Source organism: Puccinia triticina, chromosome 3A (assembly GCF_026914185.1).
Source record: "Puccinia triticina chromosome 3A, complete sequence".
In the NCBI taxonomy this organism is placed as follows: Eukaryota; Fungi; Basidiomycota; class Pucciniomycetes; order Pucciniales; family Pucciniaceae; genus Puccinia; species Puccinia triticina.
In genome coordinates this window covers 8,754,474-8,778,056 of record NC_070560.1, presented here as the reverse complement: position 1 = coordinate 8,778,056, position 23,583 = coordinate 8,754,474, and the positions used below count along the sequence as shown (strand labels likewise).

Genomic DNA, 23,583 nt, shown 5'->3' with positions numbered 1-23,583 from the left:
GGCGGCAGGACTGAATGTACAGGAATGCCTGGATTACGATTAAACTGAGTCAGGTTCTTTGGTTGCTACGATGTCATTGTCAATTGTTGAGCGCGTAGCTGCGCGTAGCTTCTGAACTTGGTTTTCTAGGGAGGCAATTGTCCGCTCAGTGGATAGGGCAAGCCGACAATGTTTACTCTATGGGCTATTTCGCAGCTCCCGTGGTAGCGCTGGGTGTGTGCTGGGCCCTGTGAAGCGGTATGCTTCTGTCAGTGAGTCGGCACATGTCGACAGTTGGGTTTCCCTCAGGAGCAAGGCTAGAAAATCTAAAAGCGTGTCGCGACAACTTTCTACTCTTGGGAAATAGTGTCTTAGTTCTGGTCCTCGTGGTAAGCGTTGCCTGTCCTTCTAGCAAGAGCCAGGACAGCTACAGCCGGGCTCGGTGAACAAGCATTGCTTGACTGCAGGGAGTGACCACAGTTGCGGTCCTCCGTGATGATGTGGTTGATCCGGGGGACAGACACAATCTTCTCAACCGGCGCTGCTCTGTCAGATGTTTCCCTGATCGGTAACTTTATGACAGAAGTGACGAGCTCAGGGTTGCTTTCACTTCAAGAAGGCTGGGGTCACACTAGCTTAACTAAGCCTCTCGAACGGAGGGTCCGGGGGACCCCGCCCGGAGGGCTCTCCGCAGGAGAGGCTTACTCGCCTCATGTCTGAAGTCTGGCTGGGAAACCTCCCTGCGGGAGGGGCCGCTTCGCGGCCAGCCACAGCGAGCCTCCCAGGGGGGACTTGTGTTAAGTTAGGGGGTCACACCAAACGACTCAGCTTGGCTCAAGCCGGGGCGCCGGCCCCAGAGGACAACTACAACTGAACTTTATGGCAGAAGTCACGAGCGACTTGTTTAAACTTCAAGGAGGCTGGGTCGGTCATCAGCGCGCGCCAAACGACTCAGCTTGGCTCAAGCCGGGACGCCGGCTCCAGAGGATAGCTACAACTCCTAAGCTCGGAGTAAGATTTTGAAAAATAAGAGACTGCAGTCCATGGGGATCAACATGTTGAGATGAGCTGGACTGCTGTTCAGCAAACAAATAAACAGTTGACACAGCTGGCCAGTTTTCCTCAGGCGCGATCCCATGAACATGAAACTCGTCCACATGGTCACAAGTCTCCTGCCTCCTCCTAAGACATATCCAGAAAATCATATGCGCGGGTCCGTTTGTCGAATGAAATATCATCAAACACACTTCTCAGATTTCGCTGGGACTGAATCTGACTAGAGGGAGTACCACCTGGCACCATCTAGCTTAACTAAGCCTCTCGAATGGAGGCTCCAGGGGACCCCGCCCGGAGGGCTCTCCGTAGGAGAGGCTTATGAATATGTCTGCAGGCTTGCAGACAAAGGAAGGATTTTCAATACCAAAAAAAGAAATACATGAAATGCCAGAGTGATGGTGGTGAGCTACAGTCCGAATGACTGATAGGAGCAAACAAGAATGAGAAATGCACCTGATGATGGTGCAGGCAATGAGACATGAAGTGAGTGAGGAAAATAGAGAAAGGAAAAACAAGGTATAAACTGGATGACTTCCCGTTGTCATTTAGAGAGCTCTAGATGCCCCTCTAGAGCCTAAATTAAGACACCCATCAAAAACTCAACCAGTGCACGTGAAATGAATGAACTGTAGGATTAGGAAAACATTCCCCTTTTTGTCAAGAATTAACAATTTGGGTGTGTAAATTGAGATCTGGGAGGCTCCCAGACTCAAAAGGAAGTCCTCCACTGTCATCTAAATATAAAAGTGCAAGCAAAACCTAATTAGATGATAGTACACTAAACAAAAAACTCTAGAAACTGCTAGCAGTTGAGATGCAGAAGCTCAAAGGAAGCTTGAGGCAACGCTGAAACAAATACAGTACATGTATTTGTATATGCCACATATTGCATTGGTTTGTATTTAAAATACAGTGTATTGTATTGTATTCTTCATCCAACACAATACACTGTATTTTTTGCAATGTGTATTTTCCTACCAATGCAATACATGGATTCTGAGTATAATGTATTGAGAAGCCCAATACAATACAGAAAATTTAAATACAATCTCTCCAATACATGAATATATATTGGGCAGTTTTTCAGGAGCCTGTGGTGCGCGGCTGGGGTAATGTTGTCCCCCCACCATAGTGTTGTGGGGCCAAGTGGAAACCGACTTTGTTGTTGTGGGACCTTTGGCTCCATTGTTGTGGGATGATGTGGAGGGTGTGTGCGCAGCTTGAACCATGCTAGCTACTGGGTATATTCTTTCTCAAAATGGTGGATAACCTAGTTGCTTGAGATCTCTCAACTCTTGCCCTTGACAATATCCAACCCCCAATGGCTCAATTGACTGGTCCTGAAACAGCCTCTTCACCTGCACAACCTCTGAATTGGCCTCCATCCTGTCAATCTAATTGTCTTATAAATCCTGTCAAGATCCACGGGAAATACATCCAATCAAGTCAAAACACCCGCCAATCCCCCAAAAGATAAGCAGCAAGAATTCAATGCAAGTTCAACCTAGGCATCTCCCCGCAGAAAGAATTGCAAGCAAGTTTCCTCATCATCCACTCATCATCACCATGGGAGTTTTCTTGGCACTTGAGTGCAAGTGCCATCACACAATATTGTTTAATATCCCTGTTAGATATATCCTGGAACATTGACCTCAAAACACGCTGAAGTCATGATGAATTCATGATGAGATGATGCTCAATTGAGCTGAAGGAATGCTGAAAAAGGGCTGAATTTGTTGCAATGATGACACTGGAACAGCAGAATGAAATGAAGAGGGTCGTGGAAGGATTACATTGCATCAGAGAAAAGAGAAAAGGAAAAAGAAAAGAAGAGAAAAAGAGGACTCACCTGGAACAGCAGAATGAAATGAAGAGGGTCGTGGAAGGATGAGGTGTTGAGTTGTCTGTTAGTCTGCTACCATGATGTATCACCACAGTAAAGAGGGCTGTTGGATCGACCCATGAGCACTACCAACCAACCACCCAGCTGGCAGCCACAAGCGTCTGTAGCCTAGTTGGTAAAGGCAGCACTCTAGTATGTGTCTCAGCATAGCTGAGGTCGTGAGTTTGACTCTCACCAGACACATCTTCATTTTACAGTCTCTACAGGTTATGAGCCCAGAGCTACCTGAGCGCTACTCGCTTACAATAGAGACTTGATGAATTTGTGAATGCTTACTTGTAAGACCACGCAAACCCCTATAAGCCTACATCTAGATCACGGGTTCAATCCCTACGCTGATCATCTTTCCTGGGTCTCATTCCCACTCTCTCTTGGGGTCAATCCCCACTTCCCATCATGTAGCAAGGGGGGGTGTTGAGTTGTCTGTTAGTCTGCTACCATGATGTATCACCACAGTAAAGAGGGCTGTTGGATTGACCCATGAGCACTACCAACCAACCACCCAGCTGGCAGCCACAAGCGTCTGTAGCCTAGTTGGTAAAGGCAGCACTCTAGTATGTGTCTCAGCATAGCTGAGGTCGTGAGTTTGACTCTCACCAGACACATCTTCATTTTACAGTCTCTACATGAGGAAAGCACCTTCCACGTCTGCTGCTCCAGGTGACTACAATGGTGAAATGTCACAGAAGATGATATGTAGATGAAAGTTTTGAGGCAGAAACACAAGAGAGAAAAAAAAAGGAAAAACATGAAGGAAAAAAAAACAAAACCTTTAACAGAATTTGCTTGAAAACCAGCTCAAACTTGACCCTATGTATTATTGGAACTATTTGAGAGCACATTTCAAACTGCCTTGCAAAGCAATATCAAATACTTTGCAGAAAAAAGGGGTTTTTCATGGGAATGATATATTTGGATTTATCATGTGTTTATCATAAATTCCAAAAATCTTGATGTATGTTAGTGTCACAAAAACATGCACATGTAAATTTGTGTGACACATATTTCAGTTTCTTGAGTTTTTCAAAACATAGCTGAAGCTCAGGGAAAAGTCCCTGGGAAAAAAGCTCATATTAACTAGGAGTTGAACATGACTTCATAAAATCTCCCTAAAATTACATTTATACATATTGCTGAAAATTACATACAGTTTGTGAAGGGTCCACATAAGCCTGTGGTGCTGCATGCGCACTCAGCTTGGTGTCAGTTGGCTTGGTGAGGAAAAATGTGACACACCACCATGCATGTGTAAATTTGTGTAAAATATTCTTTGGCTGCTAATGTTTTTCCCCAGGGAGGTCAAATTCTGGTACAAGTCCAGAGGGGCCTCAGATTACACGGGTTTTGTGAATGACTTCAGAAAATCTCCTCAAAGAGATTTATGCACAGATGTATAAAAATCAAGTAAAATTTGTCAAGGATTCTCTGAATCCCCTGGCTCTGCAGGGGAACTCAGTGTGGCTGTAAGGGTTGGGAGACCCTTCACTGAGCGGAGGCTGGAGAGGCACGGTGGGACGGGCTCAAAGGCCTAGCGGTTCTAGAACCAACGATCGGGGAGCTTGAATTGCGTGGCTAGCCCAAGCAGAGCAAGAATGGGGTCGGAGTCTCTCGTTAGTCTATGTACATGCTTGAGAGGAGCCATGAGGAAAAGAACAGAGATGAAAGGCTTACCTAGCCCAAGCAGAGAGAGAATGGGGTTGGAGTCTCTGCCGGGCTAGATGGGGCAAGGGGGACGGCTGAACTATAGTCCTCAACAAGTGACATGGCCCGTATGGCCTTGTGAAACCCGCAAGACGCGCGGGGCTTCACAGTCTCCCCCCCTATAAAAGGAGAGAAGAATAAAAGGAAATGAGAAAAAATTAAAAAAGGAGGGAGAGGGGAGGTAAGACAGTAGTAAAAAGAGGATAGCAGCTGGGGTCCAGAAAATGTAGCGGTTGAGAGGCGGCTGGGGCTGTTGAGATCTGATTTGGGTGGCCAATGGGTCTGGTGGATACTTCAGTTGTTTTTTTATTTCTTCTTCTTCTTCTTCTTCTTTGAACTGTTACCAGTGTTGGTAGGCGGAGAAATAGGTAAGTTGGTGGCCGAATTATTTGGCGGCTCTACACTGACTTCGCCGTCACTCAAGTTGTCCGCGTTGAACTCTGCAAGAAGATTGAGGTATTTGTCGAGATTGTCGTTGTAGAACTGGGTACTCATTGAAAATTCTGGAGCAATTGTGTCTTCTGCCAAGCTCAAGCCTCCTATGTGAACGGTTTCCGGCGAAGAAGGCCAAGGGAGAATGATGATGGGATTAGACAAGGCTGTATGAGAACTTTCAGGCGGCTGTGGAACAGAAAGGACACGCGGGACGGGGGAACAGGGAAGGGGAAGATGGGCGGAGAATGGGGGCGATGTATGGGTGTGTGAGGTGGAGAGCAATTGCTCGGCAAGTGGGGATGCAGGGGGGACCGGAGGGCCCGGGGAGGAAAGCGGCCTGGCAGAAGGCTTCTGCAAGTCTTTTGCAGCCCCAGGCAAAGAGGAAACTGGCGAGCTGGGCGGGGTTAGAGAAGCGGGCACTGCACTTGGAGTGGCTAGTGTAGCGGGCAAACTCAAAATGATGGAGAGAAGGGGGTTCTGGGGGCTTGTATTGGCAATGTTGTCGGCCAAAGAGTCAGGTAAAGGATGGGATGGGTAGGTGGTGCATTCAGGCGGTGTGGATAGAGGTCGGCGGAGGTCTTGTGGGGCTGTCGAGGGCCCTGGGGCAAGGGGAGGGACGGTTGGCAAGGGGTGCCGCGATTCCGTCGGTCTGAAGGACGGATGAGACAGAGGTGGTGGTGAAGGAGGGGCTGAGCTGGGCGGCTTGGGGAAGAGCTTGAGTGCGCCGGCCTGTATAGAATTGGGGGAATCGGTGCGGCCTGCTACCGGCTTGCCACTCGGAACTAGGATGGACGGTCGTCGGCGGTTGTTAGAAGAGGAAAAGATGCTGGGACCCATTCGCCAGCAACTGGTGTTGCATCTGGTACTGGCTGCGGGGCATGATGGAGGAGAGGGCGGGAGGGCTGTGATTGAGCAAGTTTGAGACCCTTGTTTAATCCCCCAGACCCAACAGTCGGACTCCAGGGACTCCACCGTTGTCGCGGATAAAAGAGGCACAAGTCCCTTCTCAATTGAGTACCGGAACGTACCAGACAAGACCAAGGCGGGCCGGCGAGAATCAGTCCCAGCCAACAGGAGTTGCACCATCTCCTCTAGACGACTGATGCGCGCCTCGTATCTACGAGAGGAGGGAGCCTGGTCGGCGAGACTGCCATGTAGAGCCTTCGGAGCAAACATGACAGTAGAGACGGAGGTGGAGTTGGCGCAGAGACTGTCGCTTAAGAGGCCCAACGCTTGAGGAGCGGCGGAAAAGTGCGTTTGAAGGGATGGAGCCGCAAGACGTCGAGGCGCTTTGGGCGGGAGTGAAGATTCAGATTTGGGTTGGGGAGATCCGGAGGGTTGCTGCGGTGCGGGGTTGGGTGAACAGTAGCTGAGGTACCCGGCTCCACAAGCAGAGATCAGGCGGTGTGTAGAAGGGGCGATGGGTGGTGGATGGGACTCAGGAATGGACGTCCCAAGTATGCAGATTCAAAATTGGAGCTTTGGAAGGCGGGATCAGAAGCAAAGCCGGCGGACGGAAGGACGGAACGCGGGAGAATGGAATTTCTCGAGCGGCGGGCGGACTGAGACGGCCAGATGAGGGAGCGGGACAGAATTGGTGGAAATTAAAACCTCCCGGAAACGGAATTCAAGACTAAGAAGTCTTTATGGAGCTGGAGTCGGAAGGGGTTTTGAGATTAGAACCTCGCGGAAACGGAGTCGGAATAGATTTCAAGACTAAGAAGCCTCGCGGAAACGGAGTCGGACAGATTCTAAGACTAAGAAGTCTTACGGAGACGGAGCCGGAGTGGACTTGGGACTAAGAAGACCCGCGGACGGATAACCGGAGATGGTTTGAGTGGCGGGCAGGCGGAGGGGTAGATTTTTGACCAAGGAGACAGCAAGGGAGAAAAAATTCTTGCCAAGCTGTCGAGGAGGTTGGTGGGTCTAGAAAAAAAAAGTGTAAGGGTTGGGAGACCCTTCACTGAGCGGAGGCTGGAGAGGCACGGTGGGACGGGCTCGAAGGCCTAGCGGTTCTAGAACCAACGGTCGGGGAGCTTGAATTGCGTGGCTAGCCCAAGCAGAGCGAGAATGGGGTCGGAGTCTCTTGTTAGTCTATGTACATGCTTGAGAGGAGCCATGAGGAAAAGAACAGAGATGAAAGGCTTACCTAGCCCGAGCAGAGAGAGAATGGGGTCGGAGTCTCTGCCGGGCTAGATGGGGCAAGGGGGACGGCTGAACTATAGTCCTCAACAAGTGAAATGGCCCGTATGGCCTTGTGAAACCCGCAAGACGCGCGGGGCTTCACAGTGGCGCAATATTGTTTTGTGATGGACAATGTGTCACACAAATGTGTGCGGGTACGTTTGTGTGACACAAGCTGTCAGAGTATGGAATTATGTGCTGAAGTGTGACAGGTACCCGCCGGCAGGTGCTAAGTGCCATCTCTAGTGACTGTCACACAAGCCCGCACGCATTATACGTTTGTGTGACAGTGGGACCCTCAGCCAATGCAAGCCAAATTCAAAACATAGCACCAGGGCAATTAAATCAGACCTCCCAGAGTCTCACTACACTCCATCATAAGTTTGAATCATGTGTAATGGAAACAATTTAACAAAAACTGGCAGGTTTTTGGTGTGCACCCTGAAAATCAATATAAAAATAGTTTCTGAGAAACCAACAGGGTATGTGTTTACAAAGAGGTCAAAACATGAGGAACTTTGGTCAATATGGAGGATCAAGTAAACCTTATCATTAACTGACCTTGTTTCCAGGATAGGTATGGCATACATTTTACACATACATTATACAATACATCAAGTGTTGTTCAAGTTAATATCAGAATATGTTGTGGAAGACATGAAACTTGCCTTCAAACCAGTATCTAACTGATATCCCACCAAATCTATAACTGAGTTCAGAGATGGCACTTGCACGCAAGTGCTGAGCAAACTCCCATGGTGGCATGTTTCAAATAATTGTTGCAGATTGACAGCCACCCCCAAGTCCAAATCCAAAAAACACAAGACAAACAACAAATCTGATTTGGACCCCAGAAATTCTTCTGAGACAGACAAAGACAGAGAAGGGATGGACCTCTTGCAGAACTTGGGCAAGGAGAACAAAAAAGCCAAAAAAACCTGGGGAGGTAAGCTCACTGAATTCAATGATGTTGACTTATATTTTGATCCTCCACAATATGCACCCAGTCAAGTATACTGCAAGAAAAACTCTAGAAAATGATTGCAGTTGAGATGAAGCAAGCTTCAATCAACCCTCAGCTCAAGCTGGAGTCAAGCACCCAAATTCTGTGCTGGTGCACTTGAGTGTGTACCTTGAACAGCATCTCAATGTTGAAAATGCTGTAGTTCTCATGCAGTAGGCTGAGGCAAATGAGCATCCCCCTGAGCACCCTTTTATTTTCTTTTATTAGACACTCCATGCACCATTGAATCCAGCCAGAATAACATAAAAAGGGTATGTACACATGAAAGGAATATGTATAGATGAAAGAAATATGTATGCATGAAAGGCAAATGTGAGAAGGTGTATTACCACATAAAAGGGATATGTACACATGATGAAAGGGGTATGTATGCATGAAGGGGGTATGCCAATTAAGGGGTATTTGCACATGAAAGGGATATGTAAACATCAAAGGGGTATGTAAACTTGAATGATGAAAGGGGTATTGAAAGGGATGTAAAAACTCAAAGGGGACATTTCAACATGAAAGGGTCATGGACAAATGATGAAAGGGGTATGTACACATTGTGAAAGGGATACATGCACACAACACTGGGTCGCTACGCTACGCTACGCTACGCTACGCTATTTCAGCGCTACGCGTTAGCGTAGCGGCAAAAAGCGCCCATCTATTTTGCATAGCGTTAGCGCGCTGTTAGCGCCGCTACGCTGCGCTAATTTTCAGCGGCGCTAACAGCGCGCCAATTCTTTGTTAGCGTTAGCGCGCCGCTACAGTCGCTACGCTACGCTGCGCTGCGCTACAGCGCTTTTAGCGGAAAAAAAGCCCTTTTTTCCCACTAAAGGCGCTGTAGCGCAGCGTAGCGCGCGCTCTTTTGCGCCCTGCATGCGTAGCGTTAGCGCAATTGCGCGCATCTGCGCTAACGCTATGCTATCAGCTAAAATAGCTGCGCACCGCGTGCGCGTAGCGTTAGCGCATATGCGTGCAATTGCGCTAACGCTACGCTAAAAAATAGCGCATTTGTGCTGCGCTACGCTACGCTAACCGCTATGGTTAGCGTAGCGACCCAGTGTTGATGCACATGAAAGGGATATACACACCTGAAAGGGGTATGTGCACATAAAGGGCTATGTACACATTTTGAAAGGGGTGAATGCATACAAAAGGGATATGTGCACAGCAAAGGGGTGTGTGCACATGAAAGGGGAATTTTCACATGAAAGGGATATTTGCACAGGTATCAACTCCTGTACTGAGGTTTTTGTACCTTACACTTGTTGAAGTATGCTTATATCCATTGCACTGTATGCTTCAACCATAACACTAGCAACTTGTATATAGCTTATACTAATTTGCTCTAGGAGTTTCCTCCCTTTTCCTTAGTGAATCAGATCATATCCTTTTCTCACTCCTGAGTGTCACAAGACTGTTTAGTCTGTGAACTTCAGTGTTCATCCCATTGTTCCCTCAACAGGTTATGAGGCCCATTTGCTCAACCTGCTCTTGACAAAAATTTTTTTGCCATTGATTGGTCTTGCGCACTCTAGTCATCAACCCGGAACCACGTTACTTTCAACTAGATTCAATGCCTGCTCGCACCACTCAGAATCCCGCTGCTCTTATTGGCAATGTCCCAGTCCTGGACGGCAACTCGGTTGGTTTCCCTGCCTGGCGCACCCGAATCAAAGAGCTCTTCACCATTCAGGGGGTGCACGATATAGTAATTGGAAGGCTCCTCCGCCCTGAAAGCGACTACAAAGATAAGGACTCCAAGCCGGTAACCCAAGGATCTCATCAACTGTACTACGCTGAAGAATCCGGGTCCGACTGGGACGCATTATCAGACATCGCCAGAGCAACGCTGAAAATGACTTTGTCTATTGATCTTGCGATTTGTTACAAGGATACTAAGCCTGTCAGTGTCCTCTTCAAAACAATCTGTGATGCGTATGAAAAGAACACTCGAGCGCGCCGCATGATGCTTCAGGATGCTCTTTGGACCGCTCGTCACGATCCCAACAAACCAATCGCCACATGGATTGCACGAATCAGAAACTCGGCTTCTGATCTCAAGTCGATTAAACTGGCCCCTGCGGACCAACAAATCTGTGATCGCCTCCTTCGCGGACTAGACGAGTCGTGGAAGCCTATCCGAGATCATCTCGTATACTCTCCAAACAAGATGTCTCTCGATGATGCTATTGGAGCGCTCAAAGCGCACAAGGTCTCAATGCAGGTGTCGTTCAATCATACTCCTGAAGCCTTTGCGTCCCCGGGGGTTACGAGGAAGAAGAAGCCAGGCTGCTGGAACTGCGGCAAAATCGGGCATCATTTGTCAGCATGTCCCAACCCTCCGGCAAAGAAAAAAGGGAAAGCTAGATTTGAAACTTGGGCAGGCGCGGTGTCTACGGTTCGTCTCAGCGGCGGTGGTCGAAGTGAGGACAAAGAAGATGAAGAAGAAGACAATGACTTTGATAGAGAAATTGACTTTGTTTGGGGGTGAACCTGAAGTAGAAGAAGAATTTTTTTTCGTAGGAAGGGCAACTCTGGCACAACCTGATAGTTAATTCCTCAATGGCATTTTAGAGTATATCTGTTATCATGATAGTTCCCTGTTCTTTAGTGTCATTGGATCTCTAACTTGATTGTAAACTTTTAATTTCTGTCCCCATGAGAAATATGCCTTACTAGTCACTTTAAGTAGTCTGGGTATTTCATTTATAGTAGTTCTGATTTTCAGCAAGGGGGTGTGTTGAAGTATGCTTATATCCATTTCACTGTATGCTTCAACCATAACACTAGCAACTTGTATATAGCTTATACTAAGTTGCTCTAGGAGTTTCCTTCCTTTTCCTTAGTGAATCAGATCATATCCTTTTCTCACTCCTGAGTGTCACAAGACTGTTTAGTCTGTGAACTTCAGTGTTCATCCCATTGTTCCCTCAACAACACTCACTCTTGCATAAATTAGGCAATGTGCATGGAATAAACCAGTGCTTGATTCTTGCATGAGGGACAGCTTGCCTTGAGTTTTTGCATCTCAACTGCAAGCAGTTTCTAGAGTTTTTCTTGCAGCAGTAAGTCTTTTTTTGAAATATCCTTTTCCATGTCACTGTTGCTTTTTAAACTTGTGGATTTGATTGCTATGTACATCTAACTTTTTGTTTTCTGTCTTCAAAGACAGAAGGCCCCAAGCTCCACTATCTGTGCAAGTGTTGTCATGTCCTGCACAAAAAGAGCAAACACACTCACTCCAATCTAATCAAGCATTGCAATGGCGACTCAGAACATTCACCTTGCCCAGCAAGAGAAGAAGCCATCAAGAAAGGTGCTTGTTGTGAAGACCCGGAGGTTTCACATTAAGATCACGACCAGATTACACCAGCAACCTAGGAGTACTTAGCTTGACTCTCCCTGTGCCCAATCTAACTCAGCAGAGAGAAGCTGATCTTCTCTCCTGGGTTAGGTGAGCCCCTCCTTTTCTGTTCTTCATTCTCAGTTTTATGTAATCAGAGGAGAGAGAAGCTGATCTTCTCTCCTGGGTTAGAAATTTTGGTAACCATATCTCGCAAGAATATTCACGCTGGGATGAGATATAGTGGCAGAAACACCAAGAAACTATCAAATTAGTGATATTTGGCAACTGATCATATTGTAGCTGCTAAATTTGGGGGTTTTATGGCAAGTAAAGGTACATAATGAAACTTTGGGGGCTTGTAAACATTTTGGTAACAATATCTTGCAAGAATCCCTATGCGGGATGAGATATAGTGGCGGAAACACCAAGAAACTACCAAATTAGTGATATTTGGCAACTGATCATATTGTAGCTGCTAGGTTTGAGGGACTTGTGGCCATTAAAGGTAAATAATGAAGCTTTGGAGGCTTGTTAACATTTTGGTAACAGTATCTTTCAAGAATCCCCACGCTTGGATGAGATATAGTGTTAGAAACACCAAGAAACTACCAAGTAAGTAATATTGGGCACATGATCATATTGTAGCTGCTACATTTGGGGGCTTTGTGGCCAGTCAATCCATCCACGGTGGTAACAGTGTCAGCTCCCGTCTCTTATGTGACGAGGGGCTGATGGGTTTTGGATTACGTGCTGTAGCGGCTTGGGCAGCGGCCAGCGAAAACAGGGCTGCACTATAGCTATTACAGCCAGTGGGAATAAACCACACCTCGACGCTGAATAGCGGAGGGGCTAGCTCCCTTACAAAAGTAAGGGGACGCGGCGATGACTCAAGCCAGGCGCCGTAGCTTCAAACAAAAGAGAGGTTATTTTCTAGGTTACAGGTGTGATAACAATCACCTGTACCTAGAAATTACACAAGTTGAGGTTGAAGGAGCTGTAAAGGAAAAGATAGGGTTAATTGATTATTAAAAACCCCACTCACTATTGTTTTATAGTAAGGTTGGCGGGTTTGTATGTGTAATAATCTTGGGGGGAAATCTCTCCAGGGGAAAGATCCCCCCTTTTATATTACAGGATCAGCTCCCTCCTTCGAGTCAAGGTCCTGAGGGATCCTTAACTCCAAGGAGGAGTGAACACGGAATTCAGAAGGGGATTTACATAAATATGTATGTAATCACCCTAATTGTAAATATATTAAGCTTAATCAGGATAAATACACAGAGAGATAAGATTATCTCTCTCTGTATAAACAGATATGTAATCAATGTGAAATAAGATTAATTACATACTCAAAAGAGTGTGAAATAGGTACTAAATACATAATAATAGTACATTGAAATAAAAGGTACATAATTCATGTAATGACAGGGAATTGAACTCTTGCCTTTATGTACATGAGTCAATCATTAAAGAAGTCTTTAACCATTAGGCTATAAGACATATACTCTGCATTGTAGACACATGGACTTAGTGTCTCAGTGTCTGACATTTGCTCCCACCAAAAAATTACTCTTTAAGAGGAATTTTTAGATCTTTTGGAAGCTCTGAACTGCCTAAGCAAGACTTGGCTGTTGTTCATATTTTCAGGTTCTAGCCATAGATCTTCATCTGGCTGGCTATTTTTGAACCTTACTAAAAACAACTTGCAATCCTTTCCTTGCTTCCTTACAGTCTTCTCTTTTAAAATTTTGAGTGGCAATTTTACACCTTGGTCCACTTCGATTGGTGGAACAATTGGTACTGTAGAAGTTCTTACAGAGTTCTCATCAGGGTCAATGTACTTTTTACATAAGCTAATTGGAAAAGTAGGGTGTCTCTGATTAAATTCTTCAGACAAGATAACTTCTACAGCATTTCTTCCATGAAAGCTTTCAATAACAAAAGGGCCAATAAAAGCATCTTTCAACTTCCTTGGTCCCCCCAGGTTGTTAAAGTTTACAGTTGAGATAAGAACCCTGTCTCCTATTTCCAGGTTATGGTCTCTATGGGTTTTATCCCAGCGCTCTTTGTTGTACTCAGTTGCTTCTTTAACACATGTATCTGCTTGTTCTCCTGCTTGAAACATCATTTTTTGGAAACATTCAGAGCTAGGGTGTAAAGCAATGGTTTTAGAGAGCAAGAAATCCTTAGGCATATTTGGGATCCAACCTCTTTCGAGTTCAAAAGGAGAGATTCCTGTTGTGGAATGTTTGCTTGAATTATAAGCAAATTCTAGAGCAGGCAAAAGGGATACCCAGTCATGTGTGTATCCATCACTGGTCTTGAAGTCTACTCCATAGGCACAATATCTCCTGATCATATCCTCTAAAGTTTGGATCATTCTTTCAGCCAAACCATCTGTTTGAGGGTGGTAAGCAGTTGAAAATGCCAATTTGGTTCCAAGGATTTCAAATAAATTTTGCCAGAAATCTGACGTAAATTTTGGATCTCTGTCACTAATAATTACTCTAGGGCAACCAACATCACTAACAATGTTGTTCCAGAAAACCAAAGCTATGTCCATAGCACTACTGTCCTTATAACATGGTAAGAATCTGGATCTTTTGGAGAATCTGTCACAAACTACCAATACAGCATTATAGCTTTCGGATCCTGCAGGGGGAAGTGATGTAACAAAGTCCATGTTAATGACTTCCCATCTTCCTTTAGGTTCTTCAATAGTTTGTAAAAGACCAAGTTTCTTACCTGTAGACCTATTTGCTTTCTGGCATCTGTCACAGGAGTCACAGTACTGAGATACTTGGTTTCGCCATTCAGGCCACCAAGCTAAACCTTGTACTCTGTTGATGGTTCTTTCCTTGGAAAAGTGCCCAGCAGTAATGCTGTCATGACATTCATTCAAAATAATACTCTTGTGATCATCTGATATGAGTACCACTGAAGAATTGTGTTCTCTTCTGTGGTACAATAAACCATCTAAGAGTACAAATCTTTCTTCTAAAAAATGCTTCTTCCAAAGTCCCTCAAGTTTCTCCACAAGACCTTGATCTGAATGTTTGGATCTAAGCAACTGCAGAAGAATAACTGTGTTTTTGTTGGACTCATAGCTTTTCTCAATTAAATCCCAGAAGGAGCTTGCCAAACCTGATACAGAGACTGCCATTATTGGTTGAGTGTCATCAATAATCTCTTCTTCAAAAGCAGGATTATTTTCATCATTGGGTAGAGCCCAATTAGCAAGACACTCAGACATTCTCATGGGAAAAGGCAGGATAGATGTAACTGGAACAGCTGTTTCTTCATCTTCTGCATCATAAGCTGGATTATCTGAATTATTTGGAAGAGCCCATCTAGAGAGTCCATCAGCATTTTTATGGACAATACCATCTCTGTGAATTATAGTCATAGACCCACGCCATTCTTGGATGGAAATTTGCCATCTCAGCATGTGTCTATTTGGTGTTTTCATATTGACCAAAGATCTTAGTGCAATACAATCTGTGATAACATCAAATTCACAACCATCCAAATAATAGTAAAGCTTATCAAGGGCCCAGACTAGACAAAGACACTCTAGTTGAGAAGCTCCATATTTTTTCTCTGAGTCTTTGAGTTGTCTGGATATAAAGCAAATAGCTCCCTCAATAGGTTTATCATCAATTATTTGGATTTGATGCAATGCTGCTCCTATTCCTTCCATGCACGCGTCGACGTAAAATATGAAGCGTAACTTAGGATCTGGATGGAAGAGCAAAGGAGCATTTTTTAAAGCAAATTTAATTGCTTCATAAGCGGCTACGCGTTCTGCCGTCATTTCGAAAACTACACTAGGGCTGCACAGTTTATAAAGGCTGGAAGCCATAGCGCCAAAGTTCTCAATGTGTAACCTGTAATATCCTGCAAAACCTAAAAACATTTGCATTTCTTTTAAGTTCTGTGGTATAGGTTTTAAAAGAACTGCAGCCACTCTGTGCTTGTCAATTCCTAAAGAAAGTCCACTAACAATGTGTCCTAAAGCTTTTAACTCAGAAAAACCAAATTGACACTTTGAGAGTGAAATTTTCATATTCATTTTTGTGACTTTATTTAGGACTATTTTCAATCTGCACAAATGATCATCCCAATTATCTGAGAAGACAATAATATCATCTATGTAGATAATGAGCCAAAGCTGATTTAATTCATTGGCAAACTCACTATCCATCATTCTCTGAAAATGTGATGGTGCATTCTTAATACCAAAAGGCATGCGCAAATATTCAAATACTCCTAAATGGCAGACTATTCTCAAAAATTGTCTGCTGTCTGGGTGAATAACATTTTGGTGAAATCCTTTAAGTACATCCATGCAAGTGATGTATTTAGAGTTGTGAAGTTTACTCAAGGATTCCATAATTTTAGGCATAGGATACCTGTCAGGATTAGTATAGGTGTTAAGTGCCCTAAAGTCTCCTACTAGTCTTGACTTGTTGTTATGCCAGGCTATAATAACTGGTGTAGTTATATCAACTAATTCATTTGCTCCAACTTTTCTAATTACTTTAAGTTTAAGTAGAGCCTGTATATGTTCTTCCAAAGCTTCTCTGCTTCTAGGACTAGCAGGATATGGTGCTTTACGAAGTACTGGAGGATAAGGTCTATCAATACTTAAAGTAATCTTAAGTTCATGCCCCTTGATTGCGCCAAATGGCTCTTCTATCGTGGCAAAGGCTGATTTATTGTCAAAAAGTAATTGAAATAATTGTTTTCTCTGAATTTCAGAGAGGTTCACATTTATTTTAGAACTCTCAATTACTTCTTGAGTGAAAGCTTCTTGTGATGATTGAGTCATAGCTACTACACTGTTTTTGTCTTTCACAAATTGATGTTTAAAATTATCTGTACCAATTTTGAAATAACTGCCTGAGTCATTCATAATGGAAATCTTAAAGTGGCTTAAGTAGTCATTTCCTATTATGAAGTAGTTGACAACTGCGTTTTCAATGACTATGAAATCAGTGGGAAAAACATAGTTGCCAAACTTAAGATGGACTTTAACTATTCCCAGAGTGTTAAGCTTATCTGAGCAACTGTGAAATTTGTCATAAGATTTCGATATGACAAATTTTTCCCAATCAGGGCAGAATTTAGATAAATAATTCTGTCCTACAACTGACTTGAAAGCTCCAGAGTCTAACAGGACTTTACATGTTTTTCCACGACATGTCATGGAAACAATCTTATTGCTACCACTGATAGGTGTGATGAAATAATCCAAAGTGTTAGGAATTACACAGAGGACATTTGGATCAGCCTTCTGGTTCCCAGAATCACTTTCTGAATCTGCTTCAGGTTTTTCTGTGTCATCCTCATCACCTATAGCAGCTACTTTCTTGGAGTTTTTAGGGCAATTCCTTGAAGTATGTCCTGTCTTATCACAAGAATAAAATTTGACTTCAGTATTGGACTTAGTTGAATTATCCTTACTCTTGTCTGATCCATTAGGATTAGAGTAAGTTTTGCCATTCTGCATATAACCAGGTTTTCTCTTGCCTATGTTAGTATATTCTGCAATATCTTCCAAAGCATTAATAAGAGAAGTTAAAGTCTGATTGTCTTTCATTGCATTTTGAGCAGCAAAACTAACATCACCTTCCATTTGGGTCAAAAGCTTAAACATAAGACTTTCATGATTTGTTTGAGGTTCACAAGCCATGATCCTCTTATACTGTCTTGTGACCCAAGTTGCTGCTGGTGTACTACCAGGAACAAATTTGTCTTTCTGGTAAATAATAAGAAGTCTGCGTCTCCACGCTGGAGTCCCATACTTCTGATTTATTGCATCTTTCCAAAAGGACCAAGGTTTATCTCCTACCATAGATCTAACACTGGAAAACCATGCATGAGCTACACCAGTGAACATGTTTTTCAATTTAGAAGTAATAACAATGTCTTCAATTCTAGAGTCTTGTTGGATTGTATCAATCCATTCAATAAAGTCTACATGATTATACTCTCCTTCTCCAGAGAAGGTAGGCCAGGCTTCCATTTTAGACAAGCCTTGTAGTATAACTTTACTGGATTCTTGAGAAATATCCTGCCTAGTTGTTATTTGAGGATGGTGAGGAGTAGTCACAGGAATTTCAAACAATTCATTAAGTCTACCAGGATCCATTTCTGTTTTGGTCTGGTTGACATTGAAAAAATTCTCTTTTCCTTGTTGTATAGGCACTGCTTGTGGAGTTGGGCCAGGAGCAAAGGTGCTTGGATTAACATTTACATTACTTGATGGAGCACTTGACTTAGCAACTAAAGTAGTGCTTAGAGTTTTCAACTCTTCCAATTTATCAAGTAAAGTAGAAAAGCGCTCTTCATTCTTTTTCTCCATTGAAAAAATTCTCTCATTAATGTCTTTAATAGGTTGTTCTCCTATTTCTACAAGGAAATCAAGTTTATTATTAACTTCTTTAAGGAGCTCATGCTCAAACTTGAGTTCAGAGATTTTTTCATGGCAAGAACAAATTTGCTCTGAAGTTTTATGGCTTGTAGAAGTTCCTACAGCTGGTGGTAATTCAACAGAATGACACTTCTCAACATTCTTTCCTTTATGCTTGCTGGCTTGAGCAGTCAGATTTGAAGGAGGAAAAAAGTCAAGAGAATTATTGTGAGAAAGGTTCAAAGAAGCTTGTTCACTCAAAGGCTTCAATTTATTGGCAAACTCATTTAAGTTGTTTTTATTGTCTTCTAGCTTGTCATACACCAGTGCGAAAAGATTATCAAACGCTTTTTTGGAGAGGTCTTCTCTTTTATTAAGTTCTGTTAAAGTGTCACGGATATTTTTAATATCAAAAGTGGAAACACTTTGTTTGATTACGGCATCAAGCTTAGAAGAGACATCTTTACAATTTTTGTTTGTATCTACAAGTAGCGGGGACTGTTTGTACAGATATTCTACTTGAGGTACCGTTCTAACAAGTTGTTGCAAAGTCGCGATGGAGTTATCGGAAGAAAAAATGAGAGAGCAAAACTTTTGCTCGTACAAATCGGACTGTCTATTCAGTGTATTACTCAAGTTAATAGTTACCTCGCTGTTAACCTGTTTTGATAACAACGAGCAATTAGAATCTACAACCTTTTCAATGCTTGTGAAAAGGTTCTTTAAGATAGGAATTAACTCACTAGAAGTTAACCCTCGTACATCATTTCGTCCTCTTGGAGTTGACAATGATTGTCGTACCCTCCGTTCTGATTTCGCAAGGACTCGAGCGCCTGGTATTGCGCTTGAGTTGTCCGATTGAGCCGTATCATCTCGCAGTGGATCAACATTTGATGAGACATGCGGCGTCTGTCCCGTCTGCGTGACGAGTCCGCTGGAGGATTCTCGTAGGGTAGGGCCCGAGGTGTCCAGTTCTGCTGTTGACGTCCTCTGTTGGCTCCTTGACCTCTTTGCCTCTGGTTGTTCCTCGGCTGTTGGTCTCGATGGTTCTGACTTGCTCTTGGGACATTTGGTTGTTGGGTGGGAGCGGTCGAGTGAGGATACACCGGCGGAGGCATGGTGCTGTACGTCAAGGGAGTTATGGCTTCCTGGTTGGGAAGCACTGGTTGCGCCGAGGGTGGAGGATCTGTCACCATTGGTTGGTGGCCGGATGGTTGAGGAATCGAGGGGAGAGACTTCCTTTGGATCGGAGGAGTCGGGAGCTCCACGGTTGGTGCAGGAGGAGTCGGGCTCCATAACTCCATGGGTTGCGGCCCGGGAGTCGGAGTCGGTTCCTGTCCTCTTTTCCTCAAATAGTTCCTGTGCTTCGGGCCTGACTGGTAGTCTTCCCACTCCGCCTGAATGTCCCAATCCCCATAGAGGGATCGGAACTGATCCGGTGTAGGGACTCTTGTGGGACACTAAATGTTTATTTGGTGAAAATATCCTCTGAGGGGGAAATAAATTGCTAATAGGTTGAAAGGCTATTACAACTTACGGGTGGTTTGAAAGACCTGCCCCTCTAATGGTACTATGCAAATAACTAAGAGTCTTGTAATCAATATTTATAAAGATGTGGCTGATTCCAAGATAGATCTTACTTTTGTATAGTAATCTCTATCAGACCTAGATTCCTCAAATCACTATTCTTGCAGATCTGTTACAACTTCTGATGCTGGAGGGATAATGTAATCCAGTGGGATCAATTATGTAAAATACAATTGTTGTTGATGTTGGGTTGTTGATGAGAAGGTTGGTAATGATCTCTTCCTTAAGCAATCTCTTGATAAGGCACTTTAATCAATACTAGAGCTCCTGGTTGCTACTACACTACTACTACTTGTTATAATTGTTGTTGATGAAGTTGGTAATAATCTCTTCCTTAACAATCTCTTGATAAGGCACTTTAATTACTACTAGAGCTCCTGACTACTACTACTACTACTGACTCAAACTTAACACTACCACTACCACTACCACTACCACTAAAATACCACTAAACTACCACTGTAACTAAACTAACCACTGTGACCAAACCTCTGTAGGCTGATGGGGAAAAGATCTGATGAGGGGGGGAAAGAGGCCTCCTTATATATTGAAGGGTGAGGGAATTTAGCTCCAGGGGAACTCCTTGTGAGGGCTATTTTCTGCAGGGGATATCAGTTGCACAGCAAGATATGCATGTGTTGCACTGCCTGCCAAACAATTAGGTAATGGATTCTGCAGGAGGGGATATCAGTTGCACAGCAATATATGCATGTGTTGCACTGCCTGCCAAAGAATGATGTAATTGATTCTGCAGGCAGGCTCCTTGAACACCTTATCTGCCTGCATATGCTGCACTGCATGATATCATGTGTTGTTAGGTGACCCAAACAACCTTCCGTAACCTACCATATGCCTGCATGTCCAGCTGTTGCCTTCTTCCATCCAGAATATTGGGGGTCAAAGCCTCTCCTCCCACCTTGCTCCATCCTTCCTTCTTCCTCCTCCCTAATTAATACTTACATCCATATCCCATCATACTGAATCCTAGACCCTTATAAAGTAATATACCACCCTTATAAAGATAATATACCCTTACACAAGTAATATACCCTTATAACACTGCCTTACTTGATACACCACACCATCCTCCCTTCCATTCCTGGTTGAGACATGTGCTCCCAATACCTTCCACCTCTTCTATTGATAACATCCTTCCACCTCCCTGCCATCCTACCTAGTCATGGTCCTCCATTCCATCCCTGATCACGCCGTCCATCCTACATGATCCTAGTCTGCCGTTCCGTCCGTGCTAACACTATCCCTCATCCATCTGTCTGTATCTGTAATGAATCCATTCCTCCCATCAACACATACACTGCTTGTATTATATATAACTTCCTCCTCTTATAATGAATGATAGCTGTATCTATGCTGTCTCAATACCTCTGCAATGTGCTTTTGGCATTGTCACGCCAATGGAGCACCACACCGGGCTGATGATATGGACGATCGTCGAGTTGAGATTCATTGCTGCTTCCAGGCAGAGGATCATCATGTCGTCGTCGTCCTTCTCCTTTGCTAGATTCCGTCCGTCCAGCTGGCTTTTCAAGCCCTGGAGCATCGGATGTATCCGGGGGTTGAGGTTTTTTAGCGTGTCGGCCTCTAGGGGCCCCGGTAAGATCTTGCGCCTCGAGCAAAGCTGGGCGGTTGCTCCTGGTGCGCGATCGGGATGAATTATTAGAACTCATCGTTAATAGATATAATTCAACAGATTAGCACTAACCCGTAATAATATCCAAGTCGCTGCTGTCAGCAGGGGGATAGGACTCTCGAGAGTCCTCGGAGCTAGGGATGATAGACGAAGTAGTCAAGTAATTCAAGACTACAGTTCGTCCTTGAGGAACAAAATGATTTTCTAGCTTCTCTCGTGTTTTCTGATCAAAAGAACCGTCGTCAAATACTGATTTTTTGACAGAAGAACCGCTAGTAGTAGCGAGTTTCGGTTCAACTTGCGGCTTCTGGTTGGCTTTAGGGATGACCTTCTTAATCTTGATCTGATTAAGAGAGCTAGAAGGGTCTCGGTTGATCAGCTTCAACACCGGCTCGGCGCTTTTGAAGGGATCGGCCGTTGGGACCGTCTTTTTGATTTTGGGCTTCGTTGGTACCGGTTTAGCGGGGGTGGCTGAAGTAGCAGGGAGAGTCCTAGCCTTTAAAAACGGGGAAGGGATCTCCGTGTTCGCTTCTGGCTCCTTGGTCACCTCTTGGTCCCACTCGGGTGGTACCACTTCTGGACTCTTAGGTTTCTTAACGATCCTAGGTTTCTTCGTCACGGTGCGCAAACTTTCCAAGGTGGCCGTCGGAACCTTCTTGATAGTTTGCTTAACAATTCGGGGAGCAGGGTCAGACAAGAGCGCTCCAGGAGACGGAGGAGTAGTGGATCGGACTGCTCCGGAGTAAGTAATCTTGGAAGGGGCGGCGGACACTGAGAGGTACACAACGACGTCTACAGCTTTAGCAATCAGTCCTCTCCTGATAAATACCAAAATATAGAGAGCTCACTCTTATCGAGTTATAACTGGATTTGAAGTGGAGGGATTTGTTTTCAAGCGGTTGTACGGGCGCTGATTTTTGAGAAAGGTTTGATCAATCTGCGGGTTTTAAAGGAAAACGAAGAGGTTAGATCCCAGATTTCAGCAATATGAAGAGCTATGTTCAACACTGTATGGAAGCGGAAGTAGAGAAGTTTGAAATATCAGAGGGAATCTCGTTGAGTCCAGGATGCGGAGCTCTGAAGAGCGGAGGAAGTCAACGAGATAAGTAAATTTTCAGAGTTGGAGTTTAACTCTTAGGTTAGGTGGTACACAGGAATGAATTTCTCGGCCAGACCCCCAGTTGTCAGCTCCCGTCTCTTATGTGACGAGGGGCTGATGGGTTTTGGATTACGTGCTGTAGCGGCTTGGGCAGCGGCCAGTGAAAACAGGGCCGCACTATAGCTATTACAGCCAGTGGGAATAAACCACACCTCGACGCTGAATAGCGGAGGGGCTAGCTCCCTTACAAAAGTAAGGGGACGCGGCGATGACTCAAGCCAGGCGCCGTAGCTTCAAACAAAAGAGAGGTTATTTTCTAGGTTACAGGTGTGATAACAATCACCTGTACCTAGAAATTACACGAGTTGAGGTTGAAGGAGCTGTAAAGGAAAAGATAGGGTTAATTGATTATTAAAAACCCCACTCACTATTGTTTTATAGTAAGGTTGGCGGGTTTGTATGTGTAATAATCTTGGGGGGAAATCTCTCCAGGGGAAAGATCCCCCCTTTTATATTACAGGATCAGCTCCCTCCTTCGAGTCAAGGTCCTGAGGGATCCTTAACTCCAAGGAGGAGTGAACACGGAATTCAGAAGGGGATTTACATAAATATGTATGTAATCACCCTAATTGTAAATATATTAAGCTTAATCAGGATAAATACACAGAGAGATAAGATTATCTCTCTCTGTATAAACAGATATGTAATCAATGTGAAATAAGATTAATTACATACTCAAAAGAGTGTGAAATAGGTACTAAATACATAATAATAGTACATTGAAATAAAAGGTACATAATTCATGTAATGACAGGGAATTGAACTCTTGACTTTATGTACATGAGTCAATCATTAAAGAAGTCTTTAACCATTAGGCTATAAGACATATTCTCTGCACTGTAGACACATGCACTTACTGTCTCAGTGTCTGACAACCAGCCCAGCCAGGGATTCTTCCTGGTGGTGGAAGACTATCAACCACGACCATGTATAGAAGCAACCCGGTGGACCATTGCCAGCGAGGATCCTCAACCTTCTGTAATGAATAGAATCCAGTTGAAAGTCCTGCAGCGGTGGATCAAAGGTGGCAGAATTAGAACCAGCTTAAGGGTTTGGTTCAGCGGCAATAAAAGATGAACAACCAGTACAGGGTACTTACCCACATACTTGTTGTAAGCCACCGGTATGTAGGATTGCCTCAGGTCTGTCAGC

The 23,583-nt window shown here is 44.2% G+C and overlaps 1 protein-coding gene across 1 annotated transcript; it reads right to left on the bottom strand.

Annotated features, from left to right (window-relative positions):
- Positions 1-350: 350 nt before the first annotated feature.
- Positions 351-2,420, bottom strand: PtA15_3A920 (uncharacterized protein; the record flags this gene model as incomplete). Its single annotated transcript, XM_053167937.1, has 2 exons — positions 351-551; positions 2,394-2,420. The coding sequence occupies 2 exons, from the start codon at positions 2,418-2,420 to the stop codon at positions 351-353; spliced, it is 228 nt and encodes a 75-aa protein (XP_053019104.1).
- Positions 2,421-23,583: the final 21,163 nt, after the last annotated feature.